A 17,129-nucleotide genomic window follows, 5' to 3' on the forward strand; every position below is an offset into this window, starting at 1 on the left:
CGCCGGGGTCAGGCTAAATAGCGGATCGGCTGTCAACGACCGTTCAACAGCACCGCGAGCGGCATCTCCAAACATGGCCTTAAAGCAACTAAGCGTTGGAACTCTTATGAAGGCATTGACCTAGAACGAGACGTCCTCACAATAGCTGCATTCGCACTCGTCTGCATGTTGTGAAAACATGGCTCGAGTCCCATTTGACACACATTGGATCATGCTGCATAAAACCACAGAGCTTAGATGGGGGTTTAGGAGTGAAAACACAATGCCGGTGAGCTGTATCAAAGGAATAAATACACATAACCCCACCATGTGCCATGGCCTGCTTTTTAGCTTATCCGCTGCAGCAGCTTGTGGTTATGCGCTCCGAAACCACCTGTTTAATTCACCAATGTTCTCGTCTACTTAGCTGCACATGAACAGTATGAGAACATGCAAAATGTAGAAGTCAAAAGCGGGATTTAAAGATTGAAAAAAAAAATATGAAGAGCCAATTGCCAGGGGATGGCCTTCATTAGAAACCGTTAGATATTCAAGGTGGTCTCATACCGATTCACCTGGAGTGCTCACTAGCATCAATGAGTCTGAAATGTTTTGGAGCGAAGCGGCACGAATGTTTTAAACATATAACCTTGTTTCAGCATCAGAAATTATGTTCTAGTAACGTAGTGATCAAACTAAGACGACTAAATGAATGAAAAACTTTTCTACCAAAAGTTGGGCTAAACGATGGGGCTTGATGGCTGCTGGACGAGGGTCTATTTTCAGAACAAACTGCCTGGATGCATTTGGTGGAGAGATTAAACAAAGCCGTAATCCTGCAGGAGGATGGTTATCAAGACTAGCATGTAGAAACAGGAGAGTCTTTTTAGCACCACGTGACACACTGCTAGAATGACACAACGCTTCTAACGAAGCAAACGAACGAAGGGTTGCAGTTGTGCGACGGCTCATCTTACGTGGCCAGATGTTTCATCAGCAGCTCCAGCATCTGTCTGTTCTTTTCCGGCAGCCGGTGCACCAGGGCGTGGACCTCCGTCACCCGAGCCTCTTGGTTGTCCAGCTCTGGAACGATGAAGACGAACACGTGGAGTGAGCGAGACGGAGACTTCAGAGCGTCACATTGGATCATTTATTTATTGATTCTTTACACATGGAACGTAAGAAGAACCATTCATTCATTTTCTGTGTGTGCCATTGTCAATGTCAGCTTACTTCAATACCATGGACATGGCCACAGTATTTTGTTTTAAACGACCCCCTTCCTTCTGCCCTTAATACCCAGTAGACAACCAACGGCTTATTTACTCCTGTGTGAGTACATTTCTCATTGTTAAAAACAACATTGCCGAGCCAATCTCTAAATTAAACTGTTTAACTAAACTAATTAAACTGTGACTTGTTTTCAGAGTAAAAAAAAAAAGAAAGAAAAAAAAAAGCATTGTCTTCATGCGATTTTCATTCTATCGCAATTCTAACCCTTGTGATGCAGACCTGAAGGACGCCGTGGTCAAAACTCCGTGGCGTTAAACACGCAACTCGGAAGCGCGCGAGCGGGCCGGCAGGCGGACGAAAACAATAAGTCACGGGCTGCAGAGCGGGTGGATTGAGGGATGACAGCAGAATCCCATTAGATCAACCCTGAGGCCCGCGCTGTCAGCGCTCTCAAGACACACACACACACACACACACACATCAACCCCTAAATACACAGTGAGAAACAGACCAAATATTTAGGATATTTAGAATAGTTTAGTAGATGCGTGCACACACACACACACACACACTCACACAGAGAGACAGATGCTGACATAAATATAACATTGACATGCTTGTCCACTGCACCCGTGCAGAGCTCCAAACAGATGCATGCAGATGCACGCAGGGCTCGCATTAACGGCCTTCTCTGGTGTCCACCTCTTCACAGACACGTTGTGCTAAAGCGCGCCCTCCCCCCTCCCTGCAATGTGTGCGTGGATGAATTCATGCACGTGTTTTCCAGAAGTGATTTATTTTTCTAATCGCACTGGAATGAGCTCCCGCAGAACAAGACTCATGCATATCGTTTTTCATTAATTATACAGAATAGAAACTCTTCTGAAAGCGCAACACACAAATGTATCTGAACTCTTCAGAACGAGGTGACCATGCACAGCTGGGAGAATCAGAGATGTTCTGGTAGCCACCAAATCACACAATAGTCTATTATATTAAAGCAACCTTTGTCCATTTGTATATTGTCAGCAGATTTGATTTCACACTGGATAGAAAACACCTTTTTGTAAACTGTAATGCACTTTGAACATCAAAGACAGCAGGGTTCCATAGACACTGTGACACCTGAGCGTGTGTTTTTAGAGATAATGGACTTTCCGTTGCAATATTTATTATTAGTTATGATTTACTTACTCAATATAATCCGGGTTGAAACCCATTTATGATGCTGCCCCACTTTCCTGATACGAGCCACACGGGCCCAAAATTAGATTTTAATAACATGTTTATTCTTTAACATTGGTATCAAAGCATTTATCTAAAAAAGTTGACAAAAAAAACAAAAAACTTCATCCGCATTTCTCTTAAGCAAGAGGGGATTTGGATTTTTCTCAGAGAACATTCCTTCACAAAGTCTGCTACAACATCTGCTGACTATTGACTGACGCCAAAAAACCAACACCACTGTTCTACTTTCTCTTCATTCATCATTCATACTGGGCATCTCTGATATCCAATATCTCATCTACAGAAACACAAACTATGAAACAGACTGTAAACGCTTAAAAAAGACACGCCGAGAGCTGCTCGGCCTTCGTTGGCATAATTAATGAGAATTCAGATTACTTCCCAAAAGGCAAAGTGCTCTGATACTTGTTCCAGATGCCTCGAGGACTTCCAGCACAGAAAAGAGTCACAATGAATCGTACAAATGGGGGGATTGTGCAACAAGAGTATCAGACAGCCTTTAAAAGCAATCAGTTGTCCACGCATAAAGTGACAGAAATACTTAGTGAGGCGTGGAAAAGGAGAAATGGACAATCGCCGCATGCAGTGGGTGGCTTCATGGAATGCTGGCTTCAGAAAGTAAAAAAGAAAACAACAACATCAACAAAAAAAACAAGGGAGTGGTGAATGTGGAACATACGTCATGCAGGTTAAACACTAAATGTCAAAATGTGGATTAGCTTTTAAATTAAACTTGCTCATAAACCCTTTTACATGTTGTTCCATTTCATTTCTTTCTGTTGACATTCGGTGTAAAGATCATCCTGCTGTCTAGTTCAGTTATTAAAAACCGTCACATTTAGTTGGCTCACAGATGAAAGACGAGGGAAGAATTTAGGACGTACCATGAGTAAGAGCTAACGACTGCAGACAGAATTATTCCCGTGTCTGTGTCAGCCTGCTGGCACATGCCAGGCATCTGCAAACCAAATGACTTCTTTCTCTCAAAGTCTCCATTTTGTACCCTCGGATTCCCCCCCGAGAAGAATCAAACACACCAAAAGGATCGCGGTGAATTCAAGAAAAGCGTAAAAAAAAAAAAAAAAAAAAGCTAAATTATTCATCGGGAGCGGATACAGCGCACCAATCAGCTGCTGCTCAAAGCAGTGAAATAATGAGTTATCGGCTGCTGTGCCAACAGCTCTCTTAACACGAACATCTCTGTCAAACCAGATAGTTTATACTGAGGAGGAAACAGAGCGGGCTGTCCTCAGAACACCCGACTGCCAAGAACACACACATGAACTCACAAACACACATTTGAGTCATGCAAATCCAGACACCAACATGAAGATTAATTGGCAGAAAGAAACAGACAGAGAAGTCGAACATGAAGCAGTGTGATGTATAGTAAACACAAAGTAAAGCCCATGTGATAACTGATGCTGATTATAAAGCTCCAGGTTCTGATCTAACCGGCTACCTCTCTCTCTCTCTCTCTCTCTCTCTCTCTGTCGCTCTATCCTCATGCACCCGTTAACACACTTTTCTCATTTTCTCTCTGGTTGGCCTCACTATGGACCCGTTTCCTCGTAGCGTTGCCAGAGAAACACTAATTTCCTGGAGTTCCCGCCAGCTCGGCTTTCTAAAGGAGCTAGGTACCGCAGAACAAAGAAAACCGGTCAGTGACGCATCCTGTAACCCTGCAGACCGGACCAGACTCAACCACACCTTGGTTTACTGGAGTAGGACCAATTAGGAATTTTTAAACTGTTAGTTTCGGCTACCCGAGCAAATGTACAGACAGGGGCAAAGTGGTGGCAAAGTGGGTGCCCTGTTATCTCAGCAGGTGGACCATCCATTGGTAAGTCATGACCTCACTGCCGAGATGAGTCACGCATGTTCTCCTTTTTCCAAATGAAACGGAGGAGGAATGCTGGAGGGACGGCCTCAAACAGACATCCATTTAGAGAGCAGAAAGAAAAAAGAAGACATTGATTTCCTATGCTTTAAGTATTACAAAACAAAAACACTCTAAATGAAATCGGTACTGGATTAATGAGCGGTGTGTATGAACATGATACGTACACATGATACGACTTGCGCCGTTTCTTTGGAATCGATTGCTTGCATTGTTTGTATATGCTCACTGGGAGTCAGACTTAACTCACATCCGAGGGGGGGGGGGGGGGGGGGGGGGGGGGCGAACGAGACACAAACTCACTTGCAGCTTTGATGAAGCTCCTCTGGTACTGGTACGTCATGAGAGGCCCGGGCAGCACTCTGCAAAAAAAAAAAGACACACAGACGTCAGCTGATGTCTGCTTGAAAAAACAAAAAAAGAAGAAGAAATCTGGGCGGATCTGAGTGAACGCTCATCTAACTGCGTTCTTCTTCTCACGCTAAATCCTGCCTCAATGAAACCTCAGGTCCTCATGCTGTCAGGGTGCAAGGCGTCTCTTAGTGACGGAGAGAGCCGCGCGTGTGTGTGTGTGTGTGTGTGTTGCCTAAACGCAGCTGGAACACCACTACATCTTTTACTCGTTACCGATTGTTGGGAGAAATCATCATCTCTAATACAGCGCCACACTGTGTGAATACAAAGGGGGGAATTTAATATCTGTGCAACAAACAACCGCTGGAGGAAAATGAAAATGTTAGTCATATATTTAAAAACAAATCTGCACAAGCAAACACAGTAAATGCTGCGTGGGGGTAAAAAACGGACGATTTAATGTGGTGGAACCGAGCCGGAGAATTGTTTCATAAAAGAGGCAGATATTTAAAGCAGTAACATGCATTTATTCAAGTACTGAATGTAAAGACAAAGATGACAAAGATGCTGCCGCAAAATCCAGCAATCAATCCTTTTAGCGTCTTTGAGGTTGAAATACACCGAACAGAAGCACAACAGTGGGATCATTCCAATGAGGATATTTGTGCAGCTGTTGTAGTACTTGAATACCTCGCATTTGCATTTCACTACGCGGTTTATCACAAACCTGAGATAGTGCTTGATAGCACTCGTGATAGTTTTGATCTCCCACTCTGGGTTTTCCAGCTCCACGTCAGCACAGGTCTTGGGATCTGATTTGAAGATAAACGTCAGGGAAAACATTTTACAGGAGGAGAACATTTTCTGTTTTTATTTATGTGTGCACTTATATTTACCCATAGCGAGACCAAGCAGTTTTTGTACTCTGGAGCTGACACCAACAATTCTGTACAAGCCCTGATCATCGATACCTGGAGAGGAAGTGAGAGGTTACCTCCCGTATAGATCACAAAAGGAGGAGGAGGGGGGGCGTATGTGCTTTAATTCTTCCTCCTTCAGACATAACTCTTCGGGCCTGGAGCTGACTCATCCTGTGCTTATTGGGTCAGTGGTGGTGCTCCGCTTGGAGTTGGGCGATGGAGGCCGTCAGCGTTCATCGCGTCTCACGCTGTGGAAAGTGAAACCTCGCTTTCCTGCTGCAGTGACTGGAGCGATGCTCAGGAAGCTGGTGGCAGCTCGCTCTTTCTGCCACGTCCACGTAGTGTAGCAGGCACGCCTTTAGCCTTTATTCTAGATACTTCCAACGGTATCTCCAGGAACATTCAGCCCCCTTTTCCCCCACCCCATTTAAAAAAATCTTTTCCCTTGTTTGTGCAAAGCAACGATAGCTCCTCTGTTCATAGTGTTCATAGTATAGACACACATAACTTACAGGTGTGAACGGATGCAACCTGACTTCTTACAATAGAACCAAGAAATCCACGGAACAACAGGAATAAAACAAGAATCTGATTCACATCGTACCTCGAGTCTCCACCGCATGAAAAAACTTTTTCATCACGTTGAACCCGGTCACGTCCAGCTGAGCCTCTGACGGAGAGCACGACACAGTGATTTACACGTTCAATTCACCCCAGCTTTGATTCCCCCAAAAATTATTTCAAAATCAAAACAGTGTGAAAATCTTATACCTTAGATGAAAACTAAATCAATGCAGTATGAATTAAAAGAACTTACGGCCTTCTGCCTGGTTGTCTCTGTTCAGATTGTATACCTGCAAATAACAAATACAACTAAGCTTAATAAGAGCAGGATATACTGTATGAGAACATCACATGTAGCTGTTTTTTGTGTGTATGGCGATTGGGTTTTGAAGGCTTGTAAGCAAATGCTGCTTATTCCATGAAGGGGAAAAATGAATGTATCCCGGATCTTGGAAATCTCCAGATAGTACAGAAATGTTAAATTTAGTGCTGGCTTCCTTTGCAAACTGCATCACATTCAGTTCCCATGGTAATGGAGAGAAAATAGCGTTCAAGTCGGGGCTCTGTTAACAGCTTTGATACATCGCAGCGTGTGACATCGTCACGGCGTAACCAACGCGGGGAATACGCTTTGCACAAAGGGCGTGTTCATGCTCTAATCCGCCCTGTTTGTCTAGGCTTGCATACGATAACCAGGGCGCGGTTTCCCCCCCCCCCCCCCCCCCCCCCCGTGTAGCTGCGATTGGTGGTGGATTTGTATTGACCATCGAGGTGGAGGCAAAGACGCAAAGCTAAGCTTAGCTTAAGTCAAACATGAACGCCAACTACCTACGGCCCGGGGGCTCACCGTCTGCTTGTTCAAGCTTGCGGGCGGCTTTGTGGACGGCGATTACCTCGGCGTGTTTGAACGCGGAACGCGAGGACGAGCGAGGCGTTGGGTGGGGGGGGGACGTGACTGAATGAGAGTGCAGAGGATGCACGGACACGCGCTCGCGGCCTCGGGGCCAAGAAAAAGCGGCGTGCCCAAAAGAGTTGCCCTCCTCTTTTGGAAGTGATCTCCGCTCGTGCGTCACGTCAGGTACGATCTGGTAACCGCGGCAACCTACCGGTTCCCTGCCGTCCATGGCCTCCATCCACAACCTGCGGTCTTCTTCTGACAGCGCCTGCATGGTGATCACCCCCGCCCTTCACACAGGCAAAAGACAAATTAGCTCATCAACCAATCGGGCCCGATGGCAGACAGTTCTCTTTTAAATGCTTCCAGCAAAGCTGGCAAAGAAGGGCTGACCGCACACAAAAAGAAGTTTGGATCGTTATAACAAGATATCATCACCAGGAAAGAATACGAATGATATATGCGAGCAAACCTCATTCAACTTCGAAAGCAGAGAGTATTAATGGGTGTGTGTCAAAGGTATGACCAGGTTATCGCCTTCCAGGATAAATGGAAGGAATAAAAGATAAAAAAGGGATAAAGAATTTAACCTGAATACAGGATATTCTTTTGAGTTCATCATTTTCATTATGCACACACAAACACACACACACACACACACACACCATTACACACGGCCTAATTCGTCACGTCCATGCAGGGCCACACTGCTTGTGCACGCACACATAAATACAAGCAAAGCAATACCAATGTTCACAAAATGGACTGAATTGAGAGGGGTTTTTTTTGGAAATGACACTTCCTAAAACATTAAAAGATAAACGCAAATCCACACCGGTAATAGGAGTCAAGGTAAAAGGGGAAATAAGTGAATGGGATAATCAAAAGGTGATTTGATTCAACGGTGAAGGTTTCAGTTGGGGGCCAAATGGGGAGAGTGAGGAGGAGGAGGAGGAGGAGGAGGAGGAGGAGTGTAGGAAGAGAAGCACCAGGGGGCCTCGCAAGAGACAACAAACACACCTCCACATTCTCTCCCTGGGCTCAAGTCATCCGAGCACCCCCTTGTGTCTGTTAGCTGTAACTACATCACGTAAGCAGACCACATGCCAGCCACTGCACGGATGGAGCTGTAACTAGTCTCATGAAGACAGCGTTCGCTAGTCAAGTTCTGCTGAGGAAGAATTAAACTCCCTGATTCCCTCTGCTGCAGACTTCTACGACATTGCAGTGTGCAATGTGCTGCATTGGTAAAGGAGAAAGTAACAAATACACAAGGACGGGTTGGAGGCGGGTCAAAGGAAGAGTGTGTGGGATTCTCTGACCTGTCCAGAGCCTCCACATCAAAGCAGAACCTCTTTTCAATCGAGTCCGACTTCCTCCTGGTGCAAGACTTGAGGGTGAAACTGTCCTCTTCTCCCTGACACGAGGGGAAAAAGGCACGAGTGTCATTACTCAAAACCACCTGCAGATTAATCACCACGTGTTTGACGTTTGAGGCGATGATGAATGTTCTCCTGGACAACGCAGAAAACGTGTGATGTAAAACCCTCCAGTACGTTTTGAATAATCAGATTCTCCGTTATTTTAATAATACTGGAGAACAACCGAGGCAGCAGACAGTTCTCTGACCTGCATAACATCGAACAATCGGTTCATGAGACACTCCCTTCCTCAGCTTCGATACTCCTTCAGAGCATTTACCCTGATGTGATCGCCTTGACTCGATTATCCTTTAAAAGCAACTGTAAAATGCTCTGTGAGAACCCTCAGAAAACCGGCCTGAACCTGCATCCGCTCTGTGTGGGTGGACAGATAATGGCACTAATAGTCGGGGTCCTGCTGCTCACTAAAAACATCTTTGGCAACGTTTCACTCCCATGCATAAGGGCTGCTGTTGTGGGAGAAATATTTGCCCGTATGACTGTATTCCGGTGTGAAATAGCACCGTGCGTCACAGACGCTCTCCTAGGTGTCGGAGGACTGATTCAGAACTTATTGGAATATACCAAAATACATATTAATGTGTTTATTCTGTTACAAGTTGTGTATTTGCGTATGTAGATTTCTACTGAAACCGAGAGAGAAAAACATTTTAAATTATACGCCATTTGCATATTCAAACATTTAAGAAAAGGGTTACAAAAAAAAGGAGGAAAAAAAGAAACATTCCCTTAATGGATCAGGATGTTCAGTGACCTCGTACATATTTAAATGCCAGAGTTACTCACCGTTTTCCCTCCAGATTTAGGGTCAAACAAGACCATGGTGACCCTCTTGGGCTCACGGTGGTACGTACAGTAGTACTTCACCCAGGTAGATACAAAAGAGCCTGGGGAATAGAGAGAAAGAAACAGAGACGGGTGAAGAGAGGGGAGAGACACAGCTGATGTTAAACGTTCAGAAAAAAAGACCGAGGCGGGGGGGGAAAGCACGAAAACCAGTCTTAGTCATGCCTGCGTTAGTGCTGAATAGGTTACCATGGTAACGGCACATGGTCAGAGCTGCCGTCACGTCGCCCACAGATCAGTCTTGCCTTCGTCAGCCATAGGTTCATAATGGTTTGTTTGTCCCGATGCTCTGACCGGATGAGTGTGTGTGTGTGTGTGTGTGTGTGTGTGTGTGTGTGTGTGGGTGAGCTAAACAACTCCCCCAACACAAACCCCATGTGCGCACACACTCGTTCATTTCATTATGGCTCTGCAACACTGTCGATTGGCGCTGAATTGTCCCCTCTTTGTAAGATGTACAAACACACACACACACACACACACAGAAGTGTGCTGATACTCACGCTTCTCCTGCACAAACAGGTATCCCTCCATGGTGTGCTGGCTGACACTCTTGTGTTCATGCGGGTTCTCCTTCATCTTCCTCATGAGGCCCTCCACCTCTGACCGCGTGCTCTCGAAGCGGTTCCTCGTCTGTCACAGAGCAGCACAGCGCCTGAGTTCTCATTGCACGGCCTAGGCCTGAGTCAGCTTAACTTGCAACAGCCTGCTTCTTCTGCCTTTCTAAATGTTTCCTCTGTGCGGGTGGAGCGGACCTTCTCGACGGTCCTTTTTCACTTTTAACATGAACGCTTTCGTGGGACAACATGATGATTGACAAACAAAACAGAAAGCCGGCTATTTCGGGGGGTTCAATTCATGTTTTTAACCGCTTAAATGTGCATTTACTTTCTGTGCGGATGCAGTACACGTGTGTGACCTTACATTCTGTATGCTGATGGTGAGATCAGTCTTGAAGTGGTTGAAGTCCTTTGCCAGCTCGTAGCCGTGGTGATAGTAGGTGAACAGGCCTTGGAGGAACGCCAACAGCTGAGGGAAACAAAAAGGGCAGGAAAATTAGAGCGAGAGACGAAATAAGGAGAAGAAAGATGTGAACATTGGTAGATGTGGAACTGCAGATGCACTGTGAAGTGGAAATGAAGAAAGTACTGCAAGGAAAGGTTGAGATTTGGATGTGAAGACGATGAAGATGGGCTGGAGGAGGTGAAAGAGGAGAAAGAAACAGAGTGAAAGGTAAAAAAAGTAAAAAAAAATGTTTTTCTTGCCTTTCTTATATATATGATATATCTGATATAATGCATGCCATGTCGGAAAAAAACGTTGAATACTAAAAAGGCAGAGAATACAACAGAAGCAGGTAATTAGACAGACTGTATAGAGGGATATAAACTTCATTTCGTCATTACTTGCCACTAATGCTGATCTATCGCTTTCATTTGCAGACAAAAACCCGGACTGGAATTTCAAAAAAATTTCCCCCGGCTCATATAAAGTCGGGTTGGTGCTGATGTTGACTCAACAACCACAAGCCGGGCCAGACTCCGGAATAGTGAACGAGGAAAAATGTGCCCCATAGTCTGGGCGAATCTTTAATTTAATTTTACCTTATTATTATTTGGTTTGTGCTTCGCGTTCAATGACCTTGTTTCAGTTTTGCAGGAACATGTTTATTCATTATTTATCCATATTACAGTTTTTTTTAAATCAGGTTCAGACTCTAAAGTGCTGCTGTGGCTTGGGCAGAAACACTTAGGGTTCATGTAGGGTCCGGTTAGGTTCTTTATTTGGGGTCCGATCATAGCTGTAAAAGTATACAAATAAAAAATGTTTTAAAACGTGTCTTACGGGTTCCACAAAGTCAAACATCTTCCTCTCTTGGACCTCCTGCACCTTGAAGACGTACTCCAGGGACACCTCGTAGAAATGCTGCCGCACGTTATCAACCTGGTTGTCCGCCTGCAGGGAGGAAGAGAGTCAGGAGAAGTGAGGAAACATCACATGGCAACCGCCAGAAAAGAAGACAGACCCCCCCCCCCCCCCCCCCCCCCACCTTACCTCATGCAGATGGGACTCCTTCTTTTTAGCCGATAGGCTGAGGTGTTTCTCCAGCACTGCGCAATACTTCTCGGTCTCTTTGTCGTACTTTTTCCTTGCTTCCTACGTGGATGAAACAAAAAGAATATATATATATATATATATCAACACGGTCACTAGAAGTCAATCGATCAGTGACTGTTATCTGCAATTAACGAGGCAAACTTCACTTAATGTGAATTTCTCTTAGATTTCACAAATATCGTCCATCTTCCGGAGAGTCCAATGTGAGACTTTTCCTCCAGGGAGCACAGCTGCTTCGTGAACAACAAGGCGGTCGGAGGGTCGACGGGTCGAGCGGGGCGTGCACTTCCTCAGGCCGCTGGGCGGAAACACACTCGAGATGAATTGAAAAATGTCCGAGAAGTTGAATAAAAATATGAGGGAAATAACACACGCCAGTTGTTTCTTTTCTGACCGTGTGGTCTTGTGGTTTGGAACGTTAAACTGGAATCTAATTGAAGGCAGAGATTTGGGTTTTAGTAAAAGCAGACCGAGAGGAGAGGAACAGAAATAATTGCATTTTATTATTGGATTTGTTTACCTGAAACTCATTGCACGACCCTACAGGCACGGTTAAAATGAAGCTCATAAACAATGGAAGTAATAGCATATTGTTTTACTATGAAAAACACCCACGATCAATGTATCAGGTAAACAATGTCATATGGGAGGCCATAGTGCTTCATTACATATTTGGTGTTTTCAGGCCGGGGAAAAAAACAATTCTATTCTTGCACTTTATTCTGTTTAGTGGTTCAAAGTGACAGATACGCAAATCTTATTGCCATGGAAACCTGTGAGCCAAACCACTCGACTAAAACTCGCGGGTCGACGGAAAACACCGAAATAGTGTCAAAAATCGAATAATGCCGTGGCGTCAACTCCTGTTGCGGTCACATGACACGGGTTGTATTGCCAAGCCAGCTTCAACAACAGGACGAGTCCTCGGGAGGAGGAAGGAGGAACCGACAGCTGCAGAACACATCTGGGATGAAGGACGCCTCCCAAACAACAAGGCCTCTGTTGAAGTTCCTTTGACTCTTTTTAATATTCGCTGTGGAAATCCGGTCTGACGTTACCGCCCTCTCCTGTCGGTCCCTCATTACGGCTTTTATGAGAACATTTGAACTATGAATGCAATTAAGTACAACAAGAGCAGAAGTGATCGCCTCAAGTCCTCAGCGAAAGCAATATGACAAATGAAATTAAAAAAAACAAATTGCTGGTATGAATGTCGTTTCTTCCAAAATGCATTGATGCACAGATTTCTCTGGTGAAAATAGTTAGTGGCATTTAAATGGACTTAAATCAGTTCCCTTCTCAGCCAGCAGGTGGCAAACTCCTCCCAGCGTGATACGAAGTGATGCTTGTCTTTTTATTTTTACCAGAGGAGTGAACTGTTTCTAATACAGAGTGATGCCCGGCCACCAGATGAACTCCTCACAGCTGCAGCACAGTCTCTCTCTCTCTCCGGCTCCCACTGGCTCATTAGAACAACAATAGTGCTCCCTGCTTGTTTCCTCGTACAACACAAGGCATGAAAACATCACTTCACTTCTTCCAAAACTGTGAATGCGTCAACGTGAGACAAGTTCCTGATGAAGGTCAGCAGACGCACCAAGAAGGACCGATCAGATTATCCTTCTCTGCTAAAACAGGTGGAGATAGAATTCATGTATTTTGTTTGTATACTTCATCTCAGCTCTATATCCGTCACATGGGGACCGGTCTGGTGACCGCATTGACCGCAGTGTGGTATTTACCGCAGTGACCGTTGAAGTTTCTTTCTCAATTTCTTGAATAAGTGAATAAATCTCCGGTCTGGGTCATAATCTTAAAGACATGTTTCTATTCTTCATCCACCCAACGCAATTGTCCACGAACTCCTCTCAGAACGAGGTAAAACCGCGCGGCAGGCGAAGATGCGCTCACTTCTTTTTAGGGCTAAACTGGGATTAGCGCAGCGCCGGCGGTGACCTAACTGTACAGATTATGCGCACACTTCTTAATCTGGCCCCGCCACGTACAATCAAACAATGACCTGCGTTGAGAGCGCGGATTAGCAGAGTATTCACCGCTAACATGATAACTGGTGCGTGAATCAAGAGAAACCACCCGCCCCCCCCAAGGCGACCCATTTAGGAGCTGGTGGCTAATGCTGAGGGCGAGAGCAGCAGGAGATTTGAATATTGTTTTATTTAAAACAAGTGTGGTGCTTCTCCTTTAACACTTGAAAGTTGAAACAATGGTTTGTGAAAAGTCTGAAGGGACCATGCATAGTACATATAAAAAGTCAAAAGCGTTTACTATTCATACAGTAGATATTGAGTTAACAGGCTTCTGAGAGGGAGCACTGCTGGCCTGTGAGACCCCCCATGGATCCATAGCAGGATTACGTATTCCTCTAATCTCCTATGCAGGTCAGGCAGTGATGGTTCAGTCCTTGGTTCTGACAGAGATGGAGAACTTCACAATTAAGTCCAAGCCTTCTAAAGTGTTATTTATGATCTCTCAAATAATCCCTGAATGATTCTTAAAAAGTATATTATCCCTCAAGGAAATACTGTAGGTACTTTGCTTTAAAAGAAGATCCCATTGGAACTTTAAGGAATTTTAACCATTTAAAAAAAAAAAGGCCAGCAGGAGCAGTAGTGTGATTCCTCTCAAGCTCCTGTGACCAAACGTTTTCCTACGTAAACTATAAGAATGTCTAAAAAGAGCTGGTAATGTGCCGGCGTGTCTGAGCTACAAATCTGTCACCGGTGGTTCTCTGTCAAAGTGTCAAAGGATGCAAAGAAACGTGCTTTGCAGTCCAGTCATCATTTAAAAAAAAAAAAGAAAAGAAAAAAAAAAGAGTTCAATCACCTCCCACGGTGTATTTCTGTTGATTTACTGACTCATGTTTCAATTCTAATGTGCAGCACAAAGTCCATTCTGCCACCCGCTCGCGTCCTCACCTTGGCTGCGCTGATCTGTTCTTTCCTGAACCTCTCCAGAGGCATGATCAGCACGTCGCTGGCGTTTTCGATCTGGACAAACACACACAGACACACACACACACACACACACACACACACACACACACAAAAACATACAACATCACAGGCAAGCAATTAGCATTACAAACACCTCCACCATTACATTGGTTCCGTTTCGGCCCTGTTGCTGTTCATCAACCAGCACAACATACGAGACAATCTGTCGGGGGGGGGGGGACTCACCATGCGTGTCCTCTCGTCCTCCAGGTTCTGAAGGACTGTAGCAAACTCCTGAAGAGACTTGGCTAACGGGGGGGGGGGACACACGTTGGCAGACGGAGCGAAAGAAAAGAAAAGAGAGAAACCGTCACGAGAGACGCTCAAGTAAAGGCAAACAGAAGAACTGAGTGTTTTGAGGGGAGTTGGAACGAGGTGGCAGGGGTTAAGCTCTGGGACCCTTTACAAATGTTTCTGAAACTCATGACACAGCAGAGTAATTAAGTGGAAATTTAGATATTTAGTTTCACAGCTAGCAAAGCTCAGTGCGTGTCTCCCCCCCCTCCCCCTTCTTTCCCTCCCTCCCTCCCACACGCTGGCTTAGTGGCTGCGTGGTTTTGAGTTTCCACTTCAATAGCAATGTAGGCATGTATAAATCACACGTGTACATGCACTTACACTCATTCTGCTCTTAAATATTAGACTTTAAGCTAAAGGATTTGGATCTACTTTGGACAGTGCAATCCTTTAATGACGCTCGTGGAATGCAGTCAAAGCTTTTATCCGGATCCATGACACGGCCTTAAATCGCATGGAAGAGGAAGAAATATGATAAAAGAATAACGGAAATAGTCCCAGGACCAGTAACACAGGCTATAAATTACAATATACTGTATAAATCCCGTAGATGTATTGGAAAAAGGTGAAGTGTGACAATGAACATGCTTAAAACAACGGCATTGTGTGCGCCGCCCAGCCGAGCAGCCGGCTGCTGGGGAAAGATAGCTCGGGTTAGCTAAACAACCGCGGAGGGTGTGTCGGGTCAGCGAGGGGCTGCAGCAGCTTTGAATCAATAGCTGTGAAATACGTGAGAGCTTTATCGTATTTTTTCCATCAGGGCACAAGGCAACACGGGCACGGTAATCAAGCCGTTTGTGTGATGCAAGTGGCGCTTTTGTAGTTCTGGTATGAGGGGAGATCAACCATGTGAACCTGTGAGGGTCATCCGAGCGCCAGTCGTGCCTGCTGCCTCTGGAAAAATCCACTTTTATTGATTGTCAGCACATCGCATGACCGCAACAGACAACTCAAAGCGAAATCTGTTCATAGCAAAGCTTGACTGGCTTCCCCTGCTGCAACAAAAAAAATCCAAAATGCAATTTAAATAATACTTGGATTAGAGATTAGAGAAACTGCTCGATTTCAACATCTTGAAATGACAAAGTCTCCACTGTGTGTTTATGGGCTTTCCCCTGGGAATACACACGTGATTGTATCAGCCAGCTCACCGATGCATATCTCATCATCCGTCTCAGCGTCTCCGATACACTGGAATTTAAACTCGTTGAGAGAGTCGGCAAACTTCCTCTTGGCTGTCGACAGACCTGAGAGAACGGAGAGAAGAGAAGAACGCTGTCATTTTAATATAGAACACAGCCTTTTTTTTTTTTTTTTTTTACCTGTCCTAAAAAAAAAAAAAAACACTGCAATACGACAACCACTCCGGTCGTTCTTTTGCTTTCATCATGCGGTTTACTGAAAGCGAGGGAGAGAGAGTGGAAAAAGGCTGAAAGCAGACAGGTGGACACGCTGAGTGGATCCCTCCGTGGTGCCAGTGATGAAGGCTGACGGCTCCTACGTTTGTGCGCAGGCCTTCGTGTTTGTGCACGTGAGCGTGTGTGAGCGTGCCGAGGAGTGCAAAAAGTAAGACTTCATGCCCGTCAGCCGAGTGCCTTTCAAATAATGCATGAGGCGCTAAGAGCTCCTGGGAGGCAGACACCCGCGTCCCATCCATTTCCACTCAAGGCAACGACAATGGTTCCTGTTGCCTCTCGCGACTCGCTTACAAACCACAAAGGTCGAGGAACCAACAGCTACAACCTTCTTCTCCTCTTGGGTACTTCTTTCTTCCCTTTTTATGGTCAAAGAACGCTCAGAAAGAGACGTGGTCAACCTGAGCGGGCATCTCCCTCTTCTCCAGGGGACGGAGATCCGAAACTTACACAAAATGTGTAGTGCAGGACTAGTCCTGTGAGCTAAAGATAGAACTTAAAAAGAAGGGAAGGACGAAACATAGAAGGCAAGAAGCAGAGGACACGCATGTAAAAACAGATGCGAGTCAGGGAAAGGCCAGTGAGCGTAGAAATGAGAACACAGAGGGAGTGTAATTGACCAAGTTCATGTAATTACAACACCATTCAAATCATTGTGTGTGTGTGTGTGTGTTTGAGCTTTGGAAAGATCTGCTGCAGCTTGCCAGTAGCTGAAATGAAACACAGACCGTGGAGCTTCTGCACTTGCTGCCAGGCGCGCGCGCACACGCACAGACACGCACGCACGCACGCACGCACACGATGGCCTCTCTTGGGATGAGCTTCGGTAAAAACACAGTCACAGCGGCTCCGTAGCGTCAAAATAACTAAAGTATGACCAAAGTGAAACCACGTTCCGACGCAG

General features: G+C 45.3%; 1 protein-coding gene across 3 annotated transcripts in view; it reads right to left on the reverse strand.

The window, feature by feature from the left end:
* The window catches only part of LOC119215709 (rho GTPase-activating protein 26-like), a 45,074-nt gene that overhangs the window by 9,188 nt on the left and 18,757 nt on the right, over positions 1 to 17,129 (reverse strand). For all 3 annotated transcript variants that reach the window (XM_062558001.1, XM_037468096.2, XM_062558000.1), the window contains 16 exons: positions 15,962 to 16,057; positions 14,700 to 14,761; positions 14,436 to 14,507; positions 11,437 to 11,538; positions 11,227 to 11,337; positions 10,306 to 10,410; positions 9,885 to 10,014; positions 9,322 to 9,422; positions 8,416 to 8,510; positions 7,305 to 7,383; positions 6,452 to 6,488; positions 6,239 to 6,304; positions 5,611 to 5,685; positions 5,442 to 5,526; positions 4,664 to 4,722; positions 957 to 1,062 (listed from right to left, as the gene is read on the reverse strand). In XM_062558001.1, coding sequence (XP_062413985.1) covers positions 957 to 1,062; positions 4,664 to 4,722; positions 5,442 to 5,526; positions 5,611 to 5,685; positions 6,239 to 6,304; positions 6,452 to 6,488; positions 7,305 to 7,383; positions 8,416 to 8,510; positions 9,322 to 9,422; positions 9,885 to 10,014; positions 10,306 to 10,410; positions 11,227 to 11,337; positions 11,437 to 11,538; positions 14,436 to 14,507; positions 14,700 to 14,761; positions 15,962 to 16,057 — 1,381 coding nt within the window. The remainder of the gene's footprint in view (positions 1 to 956; positions 1,063 to 4,663; positions 4,723 to 5,441; positions 5,527 to 5,610; positions 5,686 to 6,238; positions 6,305 to 6,451; positions 6,489 to 7,304; positions 7,384 to 8,415; positions 8,511 to 9,321; positions 9,423 to 9,884; positions 10,015 to 10,305; positions 10,411 to 11,226; positions 11,338 to 11,436; positions 11,539 to 14,435; positions 14,508 to 14,699; positions 14,762 to 15,961; positions 16,058 to 17,129) is intronic.

This window comes from Pungitius pungitius, chromosome 16, assembly GCF_949316345.1.
Source record: "Pungitius pungitius chromosome 16, fPunPun2.1, whole genome shotgun sequence".
NCBI lineage: Eukaryota > Metazoa > Chordata > Actinopteri > Perciformes > Gasterosteidae > Pungitius > Pungitius pungitius.